Genomic DNA, 16620 nt, shown 5'->3' on the forward strand with positions numbered 1-16620 from the left:
TATAAACTGTGTTGTTTCTTAAGATGTCTGTCTGAGCACATCTGGAATGATTGCTGGATAATTTCAGAAAACACCAGTGATTTATTTGTGTTTATTTACTCAAGGCGGCCTTGAGTAGACTCCGTCTTGTAACTGTTATTTTCCATTTGACTTATGAAGAGAATTTGATGAGAGAAACACAACAGAGTAGAGAACTGAAAAATGTCTTCAATTTAGAGAGTTACAATAATTTTCCAGTATCAAAAAGCAGTACTGACACCAGGATGATTGTGTACTGAGATTGTTAACAAGTGTCTGTATTGTCCAAAGTAATTACTACAAATACTGGAGATGTACTCAATGTGCAGAGCCTTTAGAAAAAAAAACTCAACCTCCTTGACACAATACCTCACAATACCATATTGTGGCATTACTGCTATTTGAGATTGACTTTTGTCCTCAATCCACACAGTAGATACACACACACACACACACACACGTGGTAATCACTAAAATATGTTTTTACACATTTTAATTGAATGATTGAAAAAAGAATTGCAGAAATCTCATTTACAGGGTTGGAGTTTAATTTCAACTGCCTAACAGCACAAAAGGGTCATAACATATCTGCAGCGGATTGATAAGGTTCAAGATCAATCGCAGTGATGCAATGATTATTTCACCAGGTGCTGAAATCTCTGCATTTGCACATTTGCTGTTTTGCAGGAAAAAAGCCTTAAATTAATTGTCTAATGACACAAATTAATTTAAAGACACTTCCCACACAGACCAGTCCCCTTAGTCTTTCACATAATTACAAATGTTCAAAGTAGACATTATCACTGGTGTCTTAATTAGATTTAACTACCTTGTTAATTTCTTCTAAAATTAGGACTTCAGAATTTGTGGGAAATGCAGATCCAAGCTGAGTCCTGAGGACTCAGCCAGCTGGTAATAAAGGACAGAAGCTGTACATAATGGTGTGGAAAGTGAGTTTGTTAACAGTAGGGACAAAGTTGTAGGACAGTCAGACAGTTTTTTTGAACAGGTCACAATCTACAGTTTATGATTAGTACATGAGTGAGCAAAGAAAGTGCATATTTTCACATTGTACTCCTCATACCAAATTATTAAAGAGGGCCATATGTTAAAAGCTTGTTTGTCTAATCACAAACTCTAGTAAGAAATGTAAGTCAACTAAGCTCACAGATTAGTCAGTGCGTCTTTATAACCATGAGATCATTATTACATCTTCAAATTCAAACATTTGCTTTTGATATTGATGTGTATATTGGTATATATCTGTTTCTTTTTCCACATAACCCACATCTGCAAATATTTATTCAATTTCAAGTCTCTGTCCAGAAGCAAACTCTCAAACTCAAACTACAACTTCATAAACACACAGAGAGGACAGGGCCACACATCAATGCTGTGGGCAAAAGTGCAAAACTCAGGCAGATTAGGTCTAATTAGTCAGGAGGGACCCTGCAGAGACGCTGTCTGCTGCTGCCCTCTGCTGACTGTCAGGCATCAGAGAAAAAGTAGCTGAAATGTCAGCTGACCCCGCTCAGGCAGTGCAGTATTCGAAACGGGAAAGAAAACAAAAACGACAGTCAGAAAGAGGGAAAAGAAAAGAAACGAAGAAAGATTTTTTTTCAACAAACAACACTTTTCGAACTTTGAATATAAGTGCTGGTGAGTCACAGACTTTGTATCTGCCAAAATATCATTAATTATATTGTTAAAAAATGATGCATCCACTTTCCCCCATTTATTCCATAAAATGCGGAAATAGTATCTTATCTGAAGCTTATCTTCTTCTTTTTTACATAACTGTAAAAAAGTATTCCCAAAAATATTTATTGTGAATCGACTTTAAAGGTGGGAAATATCAGATTAACCTTTATTATTCGTATTTAGAGTTGCGCACGCTCACTATTTATAATACAGTCACACAGGTTTTTTTTTTTATTAAACCGTGTTAGATCAAGTTTTCATGTTTTGTAAAAAGTTACTCAGCAAAGCAGACCGTCAGTCTCATTTTGATGACGTTTACGATTTCAACGCACTGGAGAACTGCCACTGGTATCGTAGAAGCATTTTTTTTTCATCTGAAACACACACTTATTTCTGTCAAACAGGTACGTCAGCCTTCTTTATCGTTTGTATTCATTATTTAGACTGACAATACACGAAATCCATTTCACTGTTTATAAAATCAATGTTGAAGTAGAGTCGTGGTGACCCCATGGCAGCCTAGCTTGCTACTTCACAAGCTAGCTAACTAGCTAACTAGCGCTGATGCAGGACGGTCACTGCTACTAGCTAACACTGCTAGCTAGTTAGCTAACTAGCGTCAAGTAGCTAAAGCTACTACTGAATTGCTTAACAGGTGACAGGATACTTTTGAAATTGTGTAGTAGTGGCTAAATGGGAAGCTAGGTCCACAAAGACAAACACAAGTTGTGACTGTTAGGTGCTGAACTAAACTGATGGGTAACCGTGACAACACATGGTAACTATCAACCGCAGTGATGTGAGCACTGAACAAGCGCACCGATAATGACAGCCAGTCCATATGTTCTCTGCTCCGTGTCAAACTGGAAGCCGGAGTAGTTGTTTTATTGATTCCCGTTTTCTGAATGTCATGCCAGAAAGTTTCTATCCTGGTCAGAGGGAAAATGCATAGTGCGTAAATAAATCAATCAAGAGTTATAACTATAAGAAAATAAAATATTTAAGGTTGCGTTAGATCCAAAGTAGAGTTGGAATGGTGTGAAGCAGAGGACGAACCTTTAAAGAGGATTGAAAAACATCCGATGTGAAAAGATAGGATGCATGCAGAAAATGTGAGATACAGACACAGGAAATGCTTGCAGAATTGCACAGAGGAGGACTATTGGACTGGTCTAAAGCTTACGCTCGTCTAAGGGGGTGGTAGAAAGGGCAGAAGATGGCTACTTTATTTATATTTTTGAGGACAATTGGTGATTAAGTGACAGCAGAAACTGGGCAACGAGGGGCATGAAATCCCCGAGGCAGTAATGTGACATCAAGGAGGCTGGATGCCTTAAAGGATGCCCTGCTGACCCTTAAGCACCTTATGATGCTGATTTTAAACAACTCCCCCACAGAAAAACAAGGATAACTGCATGTGTTATGGCCCATTTTGATGTGAATTTAAGAAACGCTGATCCAGTTAATTTGAATGATGATGGTAAAAAAGCTACCAAGTCCTTAATGATTAGATGATGAAGTTATACAGCTCTGTTTTTAACTGTAAGGGTGATGTGGTGATGATAATAGTGGGACAATACTGGAAAATGTTGCTGATTCCATGTGTATGTAGAAAAATACTGCCCGTGCTCACTAATCCTTTACTTGGACATTATAAGTCTTGTTCCATTGCCACTGAGTTGTTGTGTCTGCATTGCTCCTTAAGGCTGGGATCTTGGATGGAGTGAGTGTTGAGCCCTAGTGAGATGACCGACCAGGGCAACAACAACCAGAACATCTCCTGCAACCCCTTTGCTGCTCTCTTCAGCTCACTGGCTGATGCCAAGCAGTTTGCATCAGGCCAGAAACCACAACAGGTGTCTGCTGAACCACCATGTGAGTAATTATCAGAGCTACTGCAGTCCTGTAATAATAACTACAGCCAGTGTTCATGTAGATTGGTCCAGGGATCTCAAAGTTAAAGTGTGGTTCATAACAAAATGCATATACATAAACATATATGACATAATTTCAGTGTTAGAAACGCATCAGTGTTTTTTTCTTGTATATATAGGTCAGACTGTATCTTGTTTCACAGTGGAGGACTCGGGAGAGAGCCAGTCAGAGTCAGAAAACTCTGTGTCAGACAGCGTTGATGACAATGACGACTCCGTGGCAGAGATCAGCCGCTCCTTTCGGTCCAGGCAGGAGCTGTGTGAACAGCTCAATGTCAACCACATGATCCAGCGAATATTTCTCATCACTCTGGACAACAGTAAGTCAAAAGGGAAAAGTAACTGGACTTTGATCTGTAACTTACATCGCTTTCATACAGCATACTTACATAAGACTCAGGTCTACTGATGTGAGACACCTGTCACTGACACACGTCAAGCCATTCTGATACATCCCAGACTCTGGTTTGACCCACATCAGAGTGTCGTTCTAAGTGGGGTACTATAAAAAAAACCCCTGCACAATGTATCATCATGTAAGATTGTTTTTAATGAGGACACCAATAGCAATAGATACATTCTGTTGTAGCTTTCAAATTGTGTCAGATGGTCATATGTTTTGTTTTGGTCAATGACTGACCTGAGCCTTTGTTTAGATTCTGGTTCTCTACCTGCATCGCCCAAATGTCATGAGTCAATGGCAAATATTTGGTAGTAATTTACAAACAGGTCCACATCTGTAGTTCCATGTGCACTGCTAAACAGGCTTTTTGTGTTTGGACAGCAGTAAAAATAGTCACTCTGTCCTATTTTTAACACTGGAAAATCAACATGGTAGATGATCTAAAATAGTACTTTCTGTAGCTATAGGTTAGTAAACCAGCAGTATTTCTGTAGTAACACTGTGTGTGAAACAGGGTTGCAGAGTCAGTTCAGATAACCCATGTTGACCCTTTCTACATTACTGGCAAATCATTTTTCCCTTGCTTCAATCTGGAAGGGACATTAGACAGACAGCTGTCAGATGAACTGTGTTATGCCTAAATAGTCGCATAGTCTGTTCTGTTTGTGGTATTGTTGGATAGTACCAGCTGTCTTGAAAGAAGAATTTTAAGTTTCCAGTAAGTATTGCAACAAATGACTCACCAGCCTTTAAGACAATACAAAGACCTTGCACTCTGTGAAGTCTCACTGTGAGATGGCTGGGTCTCTACACCGCTGAGACTGCTTAAGGGTGAGTCATGGTGTACAGGAAATGCGGACTAAAAGCCCCCCTGTTTTCACCTAGAGCATTTTTAATAAATTCCTCTGCCACCTCAGACTGAAATAAAGCAGAGTAAATACATGCTATGCATTTAATCCTCCCATGTCTTATTTACAACGCTAATTCCAAAAAAGTTGGGACACTGTGTAAAATGTAAATAAAAACAGAATGCAGTCATTTGCAAACAAACTGTGTTTACTGGCAACGATTTTACAAATTGTTCCTGAGCTCATGTAGTAACATCCTTCATACAATCATGTGTTCACAAAGTGGTGAACCTCGCTCCATCCTCGCTTTTGAATAACTGAACCTTTTGAGCATGCCTCTTTCATACCCGATCATGATACTATCACCTGTTACCAATGCACCTGTTTACCTGTGGAATGTTCCAAACAGGTGTTTTTGATGCATTCAACAACTTTCCCAGTCTTTTGTTGCTCCTGTCCCAACTTGCCAACTGTTGCTGTCTTTAAATTCAGAATAAGCAGATAATTACAAAAATCAATGAAGTTGATGGGGTTAAACTTTTAACTTATTGTCTTTGTACTGTTTTCAATTGAGTATATGTCAACAATTAGAAATTCTCACTTTCTGTTTTATTTTTGTTTTGAAGAGCATCCCAACTTTTGGGATATGGGGTAGTATTCTGATATGTATAGTGGTATACAGAAGTTTGTGCACTCTTGGTCATTTTTTGGTCACTGTGAATGGTTAAGTGAGTAGAAGATGGACTGATCAATAAAAATCATAAAGTTAAATATGAAACATCTGCTTCAACATTTTAAGCAGGATTAGTGCAGAATTTTGTTTTATTTTAGAGGGGAAAAAAGGAAAGAAGCACCATGCAAAAGTTGGAGATCTGAGCTCTCAGATAACTTTTACCAAGGTCTCTGACCTTAATTAGCATGTTAGGGCATTGGCTTATTCATGATCATTGTACACCTCTCAAACTGTCAAGCATGGGGGTGGATCGATCATGCTTTGGGCTTGTAAGTAATCTCACTTGAAATGTGTGAAGTGTCATCTTAAGTTTTATGTTTTTTGGAAAGCAGATGATCTTTAACTTGCTTAGCTGTTCACAGCACCAGAAACTTTGTCCCAAACTTTTGCATGCCACTATATGTTAATGCTGTTGATTTATTTGCCAACTACAATTAACCCAGTATTCATGCTTAGAGTGGTTTGAGCTGCATGGGTTGTCATGTGTACTCTGATTTGAGCAGACTTTATTTCATTGAACCTGGTTTTATTCTCACCTCTAGGTGACCCCAGTTTGAGAGGAGGTAATGGGATCCCTCCTCGCTGTGTTTACTTGGAGGAGATGGCTGCAGATCTGGATGGACAGGACTGGCTGGACATGGACAACATAGAACAGGTCAGATGTCAACAACACGTTTGTAAGTCATCGCTCTAATCTTCCCATGTGTGGTTTCTCTCTTCTTGTACTTGTTTGGTACAACTGGTGAAGAAATTGCAACCCAAAGCAATTCAAAGGGCACCATTCATTAGATACAAGAAAGTGAGGCATGAAGAATTGACAAATATGCTTTTTTCAGAAATAGATTTATAAATTTAAGGAACCACACAACACATGAAGATTTTACTATTTTCGGTGCTTAGAAAATCTTTGGATGAGTCAGCAGATGTGCAAAATATTGCACAGGGACTGATTGGTGTCTCTGATGTTTCACTTTGTCCTCAAGGCTCTGTTTAACCGTCTGCTGCTGCTAGAGCCAGGAAATCACCTCATCTACATGACGTCATGCAGTGCTGTTAACTTGTCGGCTGACCGTGATGCCGGAGAGAAGAGTGCCATCCCTTATCTTTTTGCTTGTTACCAGAGGGCCAAAGAGGAGGTGCGATTTTTTCCTACAGGAGTATAGTAGGAATTTACTGCAACTATTTCGAGATGTTGCCTTCTGTCAAGAGACTATTCTTGGTGATTGGAGCATAAAAATTGTCTTTGTACTGTTTTCAATTGAGTATATGTCAACAATTAGAAATTCTCACTTTCTGTTTTATTTTTGTTTTGAAGAGCATCCCAACTTTTGGGATATGGGGTAGTATTCTGATATGTATAGTGGTATACAGAAGTTTGTGCACTCTTACTGCAACTATTTCGAGATGTTGCCTTCTGTCAAGAGACTATTCTTGGTGATTGGAGCATAAAAATTAGCCATGCTCTTCCATAATTCAGTGATTTGATTGTCTGTGCACCAGGTGACGAAGGTACCAGAGAAGTTACTGTCGTTTGCTGTTCACTGTAAGAACCTGACGGTTTCTAACACACGGACGGTCCTGCTCACTCCAGAGATCTACATCAGCCAGAATGTCTATGAACAGCTTTTGGACCTGCTGCTGGAGGATTTAAATGGAGCACGTAGGTTTAGGATTGGGCCTGTTTAGATCTAACTGTTTACTTTGTTGTGAATCTGTTTTTTCCCCTGCCTCTCACTTTTGTTTTGTCTTGCTATTTCTCTTACTGTCTTTGGTAAATCATTGCCTAGAGTTTTCTCTTCTCGGTTTCTTACGAAGTCACTGTGTTTCAGAGCCAGAGGAGGTGGTTGAGTTTGTGGAGGAGGTCATTGCTGGCATACTCTCTGACCAGGAGGTTCGTACCTTTGAGGAGGTGATAGTTCCAGTGTTTGATATCTTCCAGGGACGCATCAAAGACTTGGACCTGTGCCAGCCTCTCCTGTACTCCTACCTAGATGTTCTGCTCTATTTCAGCCACCATAAAGATATTGCCAAGGTCAGGAGACACACAAGGAGAAACGTTAGCAAATGTTGTCATGAATTTGCCTTCTTACAGCCACTGTTAATTTCACTGGTCTCTACTAATCAAGTTTTACAGTAATCACAGAATCATAATCAGATCATCTATGTATCTTATTTTAGTGCCCCCAGTTTTTCCCGATCCTTCCATCAGTTCTGTTTTGGGGTTTTCCTAGGTACTGGTGGAACACATTCAGCCGAAAGACCCAGCTAATGGTTTACAGTACCAGAAGAGCCTGCTGGGAGCGGTGTTGAGTATCTCCTGCTTGTTGAAAACCCCAGGTGTGGTGGAGGGACATGGCTACTTCCTGAACGCCTCCCGCTCCAGTGCCCAGGAGACCAAGGTCCAGGAGGCTAACATCCACCAGGTAAACAGATTCTCTTTAGTTGATGTTGCTGTTTTATAAAGATGAGACCACACACTGATTGTCACACCAAAAATGTCTCAGAGCTAATGATCTTTACTCCCCTTGTGTTGCAGTTTATGGGCCAGTTTCATGACAAGCTGCACCAGATCTTAAAAAACTTGCTCCAGCGATCTGGTGAGACACGGCACTTGCTGCTCTCGTGGTTGGGCAGCTGTCTGCAGGCTAATGCTGGCCGGGCCAAGATATGGGCCAATCAGATGCCAGAGATCTTCTTCCAAATGTATGCCTCAGATGCATTCTTCTTAAACTTGGGTGCAGCACTGCTGAAGCTGTGCCAGCCCTTCTGCAGGCCACGTTCGCCCAAACTGCTCACATTCAACCCTACCTACTGCGCCCTCAAAGAGCTGAGCGAAGAAGAGAGGCGCAATCGCAATGTGCACGCAACAGGTTAATATGTGTGAAAATGAGAGTTAATATTTCTCTCTTCTATTCTATTCTATTCTTTATTTCTATATTCTCTTTTCCTATTTTAAATACATTACTATATCATTTTTATGTATGCGTATTAATTCAGCAGCTGTTGTACTTTTTGTGCTTTTGTAAGTGGGTTTATACTGGTAGGATTTCCCAGGAGTATACATTAAATTTCATGACTAAACAATCCCCCATCTCTTATGCCAGGACTCGACAAGGAAACCTGTCTGATTCCTGTGCCCCCGCAGCAGCCGGTGGAGTCTGCACAGTCCTACAGCCTGCTAACTGAAAACCTCATCCTCACACAACTCACCCTGCATCTTGGCTTCCACAGGTACGTACCTTCAAACAAGCACCAACATAACTTTCATAAAGATATGAAGGAGAGTATCTCTTTCACAGATCCCATAGAAATGTCATGTATTCAGTGTTCCTCATTCGCACCATATGTCAGCACTAACCCGTGTTGTCATGTTCTGTTTGAATCCACGCACCTGTGCACATGCATGTTCAGACTCCATGACCACATGGTGAAGATGAACCAGGATCTCCACCGGCTCCAGGTGTCGTGGCAGGAGGCCCAACGAACAGGCAACCCGATGTCAGAGCAGCTTCGGGAGCGGTTTGAGGGTCTGATGATTATTTATCTGTCAACCAAAGCTGCCACCACGCAGCCTGCCATGCTGCAATGCTGCCTTAACCTCCAAGCTTCCACCGGTGCTCTACTGGTTCAGCTTGGTATGGGGAACCAGGGGCCTGAACATGTAGCACTCAGTTTTCCCCTGCCTTCCCTGCAGAATACTATGCTGTGCTATGTACCAGGTAGGTCAGATCTTCCACTACACTCATAATACAGTGGAATAGAGCCCAAAACCCCCCAAATACATCCCAACTAGCTTTTATCGTCTTGTTGTGTTAAAAATGCTGCTGTTATGACACATTGCCAGGATGTAATTCATGATATTTTAGATAGTTTGATACTATAAAACGCTGCAGGGTTCTGGCTCTCTAATCTCTAACTATATACAGCCGATACTACAAATTGTTTTGAAATGACTGTTGTTGTACATGCAGGGACATACTGGTTAGTCACTCGTAGTACAATAATTCACTCATGCTGAACATTCCTTCATATGATAGTCATCACTTAAGTGCGTCTTCTGTTTGTCAGAGTTTTTTGCAGAGAACTTGGGAGATTTTTTCATCTTCCTGCGTCGATTTGCGGACGATGTTTTGGAGACTTCTGCAGAAAGTCTGGAGCAGATTCTTAACTTCATCACTGTCTTCATGGGTAACGTAGAGAGGTACGTTCGGTTATCACGTTGGCGGTTGTGGTCAGGCTTGAATGATGCAGGCCATCTTGGAATCTTTCACATGTTGCTTCAATCCCTCCTGTCCTGTGTGCACAACAGGATGAAGAACCCTCATTTAAGAGCAAAGCTTGCAGAGGTCTTAGAGGCGGTGATGCCCCACATGGAGCCGGTGGCTCTTGGTGCTGTTCAACCAATTGTGTTTCAGCGAGAGAGAGTCTTCTGCACCTACAGGCTTGCACCTCAGCTGGCTGAGGCCCTCATCACTGTGTTTGTAGACATTGAATTCACAGGTGAAGAAGTTGTATTTCTCACATGTTTTGACTCACTAGTGCTGATTTCAGATGGAAACAGAACTGTTGAACTGTATTGAATAAATTAGTACACTTGAAAAGAACCTAACCAAGGACTATCTTTGATTAAAAACATATAACACTCACTGGATTGTGTCTGCCCACTGTTTGTGTTCTGCAGATCAATTTAAGGAAATAGGAAAGTTAGAAGGTAGCAATGGAGCATGTTTCATTATATTAAGATTTCCTCTCTTTTTTCAGGTGATCCTCATCAGTTTGAACAGAAGTTCAACTACAGAAGACCAATGTATCCCATCCTCAAGTACATGTGGGGCAAAGAGAGCTATAGAGAGAGTATCAAGGTAACAGGAAACAAATGTCTTTAAGATTCGTCATCCAAGTTAACTGTGTTTTCAAAAGATAGTGGTGTGATGGGTTTTTGCCGTACAAAAAAAGTGCACAGGTTTAATTCTTTTTCTGTGTAAGTTTAGTGTGTTCTTCATGTGGTTAATTTGAGATTGCTTGTATCTGATAATTCTAAAATTTAACCCTGTCCCAGTCATGTTGCCTGCTGTCCCAAAAGCTACAAACAAACTCCTTAAATCCCTTACTTTATGAAATTTGTCACCTAAACACTCACTCACAAACAATGTGTGTCCAGACCACATACTGCTGACTACTGTATGACTAACAATGATGGTATTAGGTGAAGCAGGTTGGCAGCACAGGAGAAATATAAATATGGCATCAATATTTTGTGATGAGTGTACATAAAAATCTTAATCGGCTATGGGGTGCGTTTTGGAGTTTATGATCAGGCAACTTCATCAATGGCAGACATTGATTTTTGGTGACAAGAGCAGCAAATAAACTCCTCCAGAAGGCCTCCATTCTTTCTCACTCTCTTACTGTATCTCATTAAAATTGTTTTGTAGTATGAGAGGAGTAGTAGTTAGGATAGGGGGAGGTAAAAAGGAAGAGGTGTACTTTTGCAATGAACTGGTAAACTGTCGATGATATTTCATTATACTTCACTCTGAGATGCATCCTGAGAAAGATCCACTGTGGCCCTCAGTAGCTTGAAAGCAAGTAAAGAATGAATGGTGGCTAAAATAGGCATGCATGGTTTATTAAAAGGTATTATGGAAAGCTAGTTGTTTATTGGATTGATCCCAATGTGCTCTTCATTTAGTTTGATATCTCTTGTTTCAGCATTTGGCGCACTACGCATCTGAGAACCTGGAGGCCATGAACCCCCCTCTGTTCCTCAGGTTCTTCAACTTACTGATGAACGATGCCACCTTCCTGCTGGATGAAGCTATTCAGGTAAGACTACTCATCATCCATACTTGTAATTTTTTATGTCAGAGTATTGTTTTCATGAGCTCAACAAAAGAATAAGACTGTCTTCTTGTGTTTTAGTACCTGAAGAAAATCAAGACTCTGCAGCTGGAGCGGGATCGGGGGGAGTGGGAAGGCCTGGCCCCCGATGCTCGAAGAGAGAAGGAGTCCAGTCTGCAGATGTTTGGACAGCTGGGACGCTTCCATAACATCATGTCTAATGAGACCATCGGCACACTGGCCTTCCTCACCTCAGGTCAGGCAGAAGAAAAAACAAAACAAAACAAAAAAACAACACACACACACACACACACACACACACACACACACACACACACACACACACATATATATATATATATATATATATATATATATATATATATATATATAGATTCGTTTGTCTTCATTGGTCCTGTGTTTTTTTTTTTTTATCATGTTTCTCATTTCCAGAGATCAAGGGGATCTTTGTGCACCCCTTCCTGGTTGACAGGATCATCTCCATGCTGAACTACTTCCTGCAGCACCTAGTGGGCCCCAAGATGGGTGCCCTTAAAGTCAAGGACTTCAGTGAGTTTGACTTCAAGCCCCAGCAGCTTGTTTCTGACATCTGCACCATCTACCTGAATCTGGGGTATGTTGGGAACACTCCTTTCTGCAGAGTTGTTAACAATAGAGAAGAAACTGTTGAAAAAAAAGGATTAAGCAGTCTTTTTGTATAGCTGGTTAACTCTCCTTATTCTAGCGATGCTATACCCACAATAAATACAGTGGCACATCGTACGATCATTTTTGTGATTTCTGTTTGTCTTTGCCAGTGATGAGGAGAATTTCTGTGCTACAGTCCCAAAGGATGGACGATCGTACTCTCCTACCCTGTTCTCCCAAACAGTTAGGGTACTGAAGAAGATAAACAAGCCTGGGGACATGATAATGGCTTTTGGAGTCCTTGCTGACAAAATAAAGGTATCATTTGACTTGGAAACTGTTTGCTAGAGACAACACTCAAATACATATTTGTTTTATGAATCTATGCAGTGTTTACTGTAGATAATACAAGTAGAAATACTCAAAATCTTCATTTTGCTTCTGTTTCAGTCCCATGCAGACCGACAGCAGCAGGAAGAGGAGACATATTCAGATGCCCCAGATGAGTTCTTAGATCCAATCATGTCCACTTTAATGCTGGATCCTGTTCTTCTCCCTTCCTCCAATGTCACGGTTGACCGCTCAACTATAGCAAGGCATCTCCTCAGGTTGGTTACTTCCTACAAAGCACCGACATTCTGTGGAGATGATGTCCAGTGGACAACAGTATCCATTTGCATTTTCTTGTTTCTTGTATATCCTCCTCGCAGTGACCAGACGGACCCTTTCAACCGCAGTCCTCTAACCATGGACCAGATCAGGCCAAACGAGGAGCTCAAACAGCAGATTTTGCAGTGGCTGGATAAGCATAAGCAGGAGAGGCTGCAGCTGGGACCCAGTGGCTAGCCGTGGCCTCTCGCTGTGACAAACGATGACTGCATCCTTGTTTCCTTTCCTGGCTCACTTCTCGCGTGCTCCTCTGCTTCTTGGCTAATCCATGGTGTGCTTGCCTCTGTGGATTTCCTCCGACTCCTCCGGTCCGACTAACATTGCATTAGCCTTTTCACGCAGCCTTCATGCTCAGTGGATTCTCTCTGTGACAACAGTCCAGGCAAACTGTAGCCCACCGGCTGGTGACAACTTCCATGCACAGTAGCTGTTCAACTCTCATGATGCCCTGTGGTAACAATAGTAGGGTGATTAAACCTCTCCCAGAATACTGTGTACTAATTAATTATTATTGCAATCAGAACTGTGGCCAGAAGTATCGTTTCAACAGGACTTGTTGAATGTACTATTTGAACTCCTGACAGACCAGCTGGCCCCAACCAGATTTTATACTGCAAGGTAAGTATTTTTGGGAACTCTTAAGGCAGAACATGGATGGGATCGTTTCTGACTTGATTTGACCATCAATACATTATGCACTGCCTTTTTAAAATCTTGAGCACCCTATATTTTAGCACTTTTGGTTTAACTTCATGCAGCATTGTAAATAAAATAGCAATTAAAAGTAAGGCATGAGTAAAACTGAACTTAATTGTGTGGGACTTTTATTTTAGTGGAAATAATCTAGATGTACTTGGAGATGTTCGCTGTAATAAGAAACCTGTATCATACAATCTTACTTTGAAATCTGCACTTACACATGTAATGATAACAGTCGTAACATCTTAAGGTGCACTTGCCTTCAGTCAAGCACTAATTAAAGAGCTTGTTATCTTAGAACTTGCTATTTAACATTTGTTGGATATAAGGATTTGAATTAATGTTAACCACGTTTGAAGGATGAAGAACATACAAACAAATTAAGTTTACCTAAAAAGTCCAGAATGTGTACTGAAATTGCTTGATTGTTGCATGTGGCCTTGATGGACACCATTGTTCCATCTGTAAATGTACGAGCTGTTCACAGCAGTTACAAATGAACACCAATTGACAGTGGTCAATTCAGGGACATCTGAAAAAGCAAACAAACAAATAGTGTAGTATCACAGTATCAGAAATGGAAGTGTTAGATCCTTGGGAAATTACTTTGCTCACATACTGTAACTTCAGGGCATTCAATCGTTTCCAACTGGACCTCGTCAGTTTGTCTTAGAAGACGCCTACCTAGTCAGACTACATAGGACAGCTCTAGTCTGACTAGAGCTGTCCTATCTAGCCAGTATGAACTGATGAAGCCTGCTCGGATGAGAGACGAAACGTCTTCCAAGACAAACTGACGAGGTCAAGTTGCGAACGATTGAATGCCCTGAAGCTTACAATGACCTGGATGAACGAGAATATTCACAGGCATACTGTAACTGTAAATGTGTCTCCGATTTTAGAAAGTGCCCTTCAAAGTTACACATGACATGATATGGCCGTGCACTGGCTGAATCATACTCCTAATGACAGGGAACCATGCTTCACAATATATGTACGATGTCTATTTTTACTAAAAAATAAGAGAAACGACTAGTTAGCTGACTGATTTGTGTGCATTTTTGACTGAGCTGAATGGTTTCTCAGGTGGATATTTCCAAAGTCAAAACTCATGGTGAAACATGAGCTTGCAAACACATGTAGCTAAGTTATTTCCAACAAAAACAAACCTCACAATGTTTTCTCAGTGCACTTATGTCAACCAAAAAAAAAGCCAAAATATCGGGTGTTCAATCATTATTGACTGGCAGTGTCTATAATAGTCATTGTCATCCTTTGAATTAACATTCAGCAGATTAACTGATGTATCCTGATCTACCATTTTGAACAGATTTTTTGTTGTGTGCAAGCATAGTGTATTAACGTGGGCAAACAGTTGATCAGTAGAATCGGTGCCTAAAACCAAGAGCCTTGCAGCAAATGTCAGCGAATGAGGATCTGACTTGTTTCATACTCTTAAGAGACATAATTATGAGTTTGTTTCTTTAGGGCATATAGGGAGCTGCGGATAGAATATGAAAGAAAGACGAGCAGAAAAAGACAACCTGTTTTTTGAGAAGCTTTTTGAATTAAAGACTTAATTCAGAATCAAGTGTAGTTGTACAAAAATGGCTAAATGGGAGAGACGGATTACTGTATGTAGTTGTTGGCATGCCCTCATACTGTATGTTGAATATCTACCACCTGAATGATTACATGGGTTAAATTATAATGCAATATTTTTGTTTTAATTGTGATTATAAAATGTTTATTTTGGATGTACAGTATGATTCAGAAATAAAACTAATGCGTTATATAAGACAATTATGTTGTCTTTCAGAAATATGGCAGATTTCAATCCATTGCAATAAACTTATAAAACAAGTGTTCTTGTTATCAGATCGGTACATAATATCAGTCATGAAATGGATAAGATATAGAAAAAGAGAACTTCAAAAGACAAAGTTAAGTATAAATCTAGATTATTTGCGATTAATTGATATTTGTGAATGCCACATATAGCTTTATGATGGAGAACCCACACAATTTTACATTTTGAGGGTTCTTAACTTACTTTATTATGTCTCCAAGTCAGTTCCAAACATCTGGCATGACTGTAGTAATTCATGTCATGGCAAGAACTGCTCGACTAAGTACAGAGAAAAGACAGTCCGTCCACAAGATTTCAAGAGCCCACACCGTTCCTAAGCTGCTCCTCCCAGCCACCCTCTCCTCAATCCCGCCTTGGGCCAATCCTGTTGTAAAACTCCTCTATTGGAGCAGGGTCTGATGAGTCCAAATTTGAGATTTTTGCTTTCAGCTGCCGTGTCTTTGTGAAACAAAGAGAAGGTGAGGGGATGGTATCTGCATGTATGGTTGAAGCACGGAGGACGAGGTGTGGTACCACAGCATTCTGCAGGAACATGCCACCCCATTTGGTTTGCGCTTCTTGGGACCATCATGTGTTTTTTAGCAGGACAATGAGCCAAAACACACACCTCCTGTGTGAGAGCTGTTTGACACAGAAGAGTGATGAAGTGCTGCATCAGATGACCTTGCCTCCACAATCACATGACCTAAACCCCAATCAGGCGGTCTGGGATGAGTTGGATGGCAGAGTGAAGGAAAAGCAGCCAACAAGTGCTCAGCATGCAGCATGTGGGAACTCCTTCAAGACCGCTGGAAAAGCGTCCCAGGTGTCGACCTCACGAAGCTGGTAATGCCTGCCATCATAAGGTGGTTACTTTGACGAATCTAAAATATAAAACCTATTTTGCTTTGTCTAAACTGTTTTTTTTTTGCTCACTATATAATTCCATATGTATTATTTCATAGTTTTGATGTCTTCAGTATTAATCTACACTATAAAAAATAAACCCATTGAGTGAGGTGTGTCCAAACACAAATTAATTTGGTTATCCTGAAAATTATCATGCCTTTCAGTATTTATTACATATAATCAAACTCAAAAGTTATCCATCACATATACTTGGTTGGAGGTGGACTAGATAAATTCACATCTGACAAAAGTGCTGTTTTTATCAAAGGTAGCCTGCAGTAGTTTCTCTTTAACTGTAAATGCTCTGATCAAAGTGCTTTCAAATATATTTCTATATTGTAATAGAAGTATATCATGTTGTCCATGGC

At 40.5% G+C, this 16620-nt stretch overlaps 1 protein-coding gene across 3 annotated transcripts; it reads left to right on the forward strand.

Moving 5' to 3' along the window:
* The first annotated feature begins 1559 nt into the window (after window positions 1-1559).
* On the forward strand, window positions 1560-15351 carry ube4a (ubiquitination factor E4A (UFD2 homolog, yeast)). 3 transcript variants are annotated; one of them, XM_041941211.1, is made up of 20 exons: window positions 1560-1677; window positions 3425-3594; window positions 3773-3973; window positions 6180-6292; window positions 6621-6773; window positions 7138-7297; window positions 7467-7669; window positions 7869-8060; window positions 8174-8507; window positions 8742-8868; window positions 9049-9356; window positions 9706-9838; window positions 9947-10137; window positions 10399-10499; window positions 11350-11463; window positions 11560-11734; window positions 11932-12112; window positions 12297-12444; window positions 12577-12734; window positions 12837-15351. In XM_041941211.1, exons 2-20 carry the CDS (start codon window positions 3465-3467, stop codon window positions 12970-12972), a joined length of 3258 nt encoding a protein of 1085 aa, XP_041797145.1. In that variant the 5' UTR covers window positions 1560-1677; window positions 3425-3464; the 3' UTR covers window positions 12973-15351. The 3 variants fall into 3 exon arrangements, with proteins under 3 accessions (XP_041797145.1, XP_041797144.1, XP_041797146.1); XM_041941210.1 differs by lacking the exon at window positions 1560-1677 and adding an exon at window positions 2040-2123; XM_041941212.1 differs by lacking the exon at window positions 1560-1677 and adding an exon at window positions 2040-2123 and having other exon boundaries at window positions 3797-3973.
* Window positions 15352-16620: the final 1269 nt, after the last annotated feature.

The sequence above is a fragment of the Chelmon rostratus genome, chromosome 7 (assembly GCF_017976325.1).
Source record: "Chelmon rostratus isolate fCheRos1 chromosome 7, fCheRos1.pri, whole genome shotgun sequence".
NCBI classification, from domain to species: Eukaryota; Metazoa; Chordata; class Actinopteri; order Chaetodontiformes; family Chaetodontidae; genus Chelmon; species Chelmon rostratus.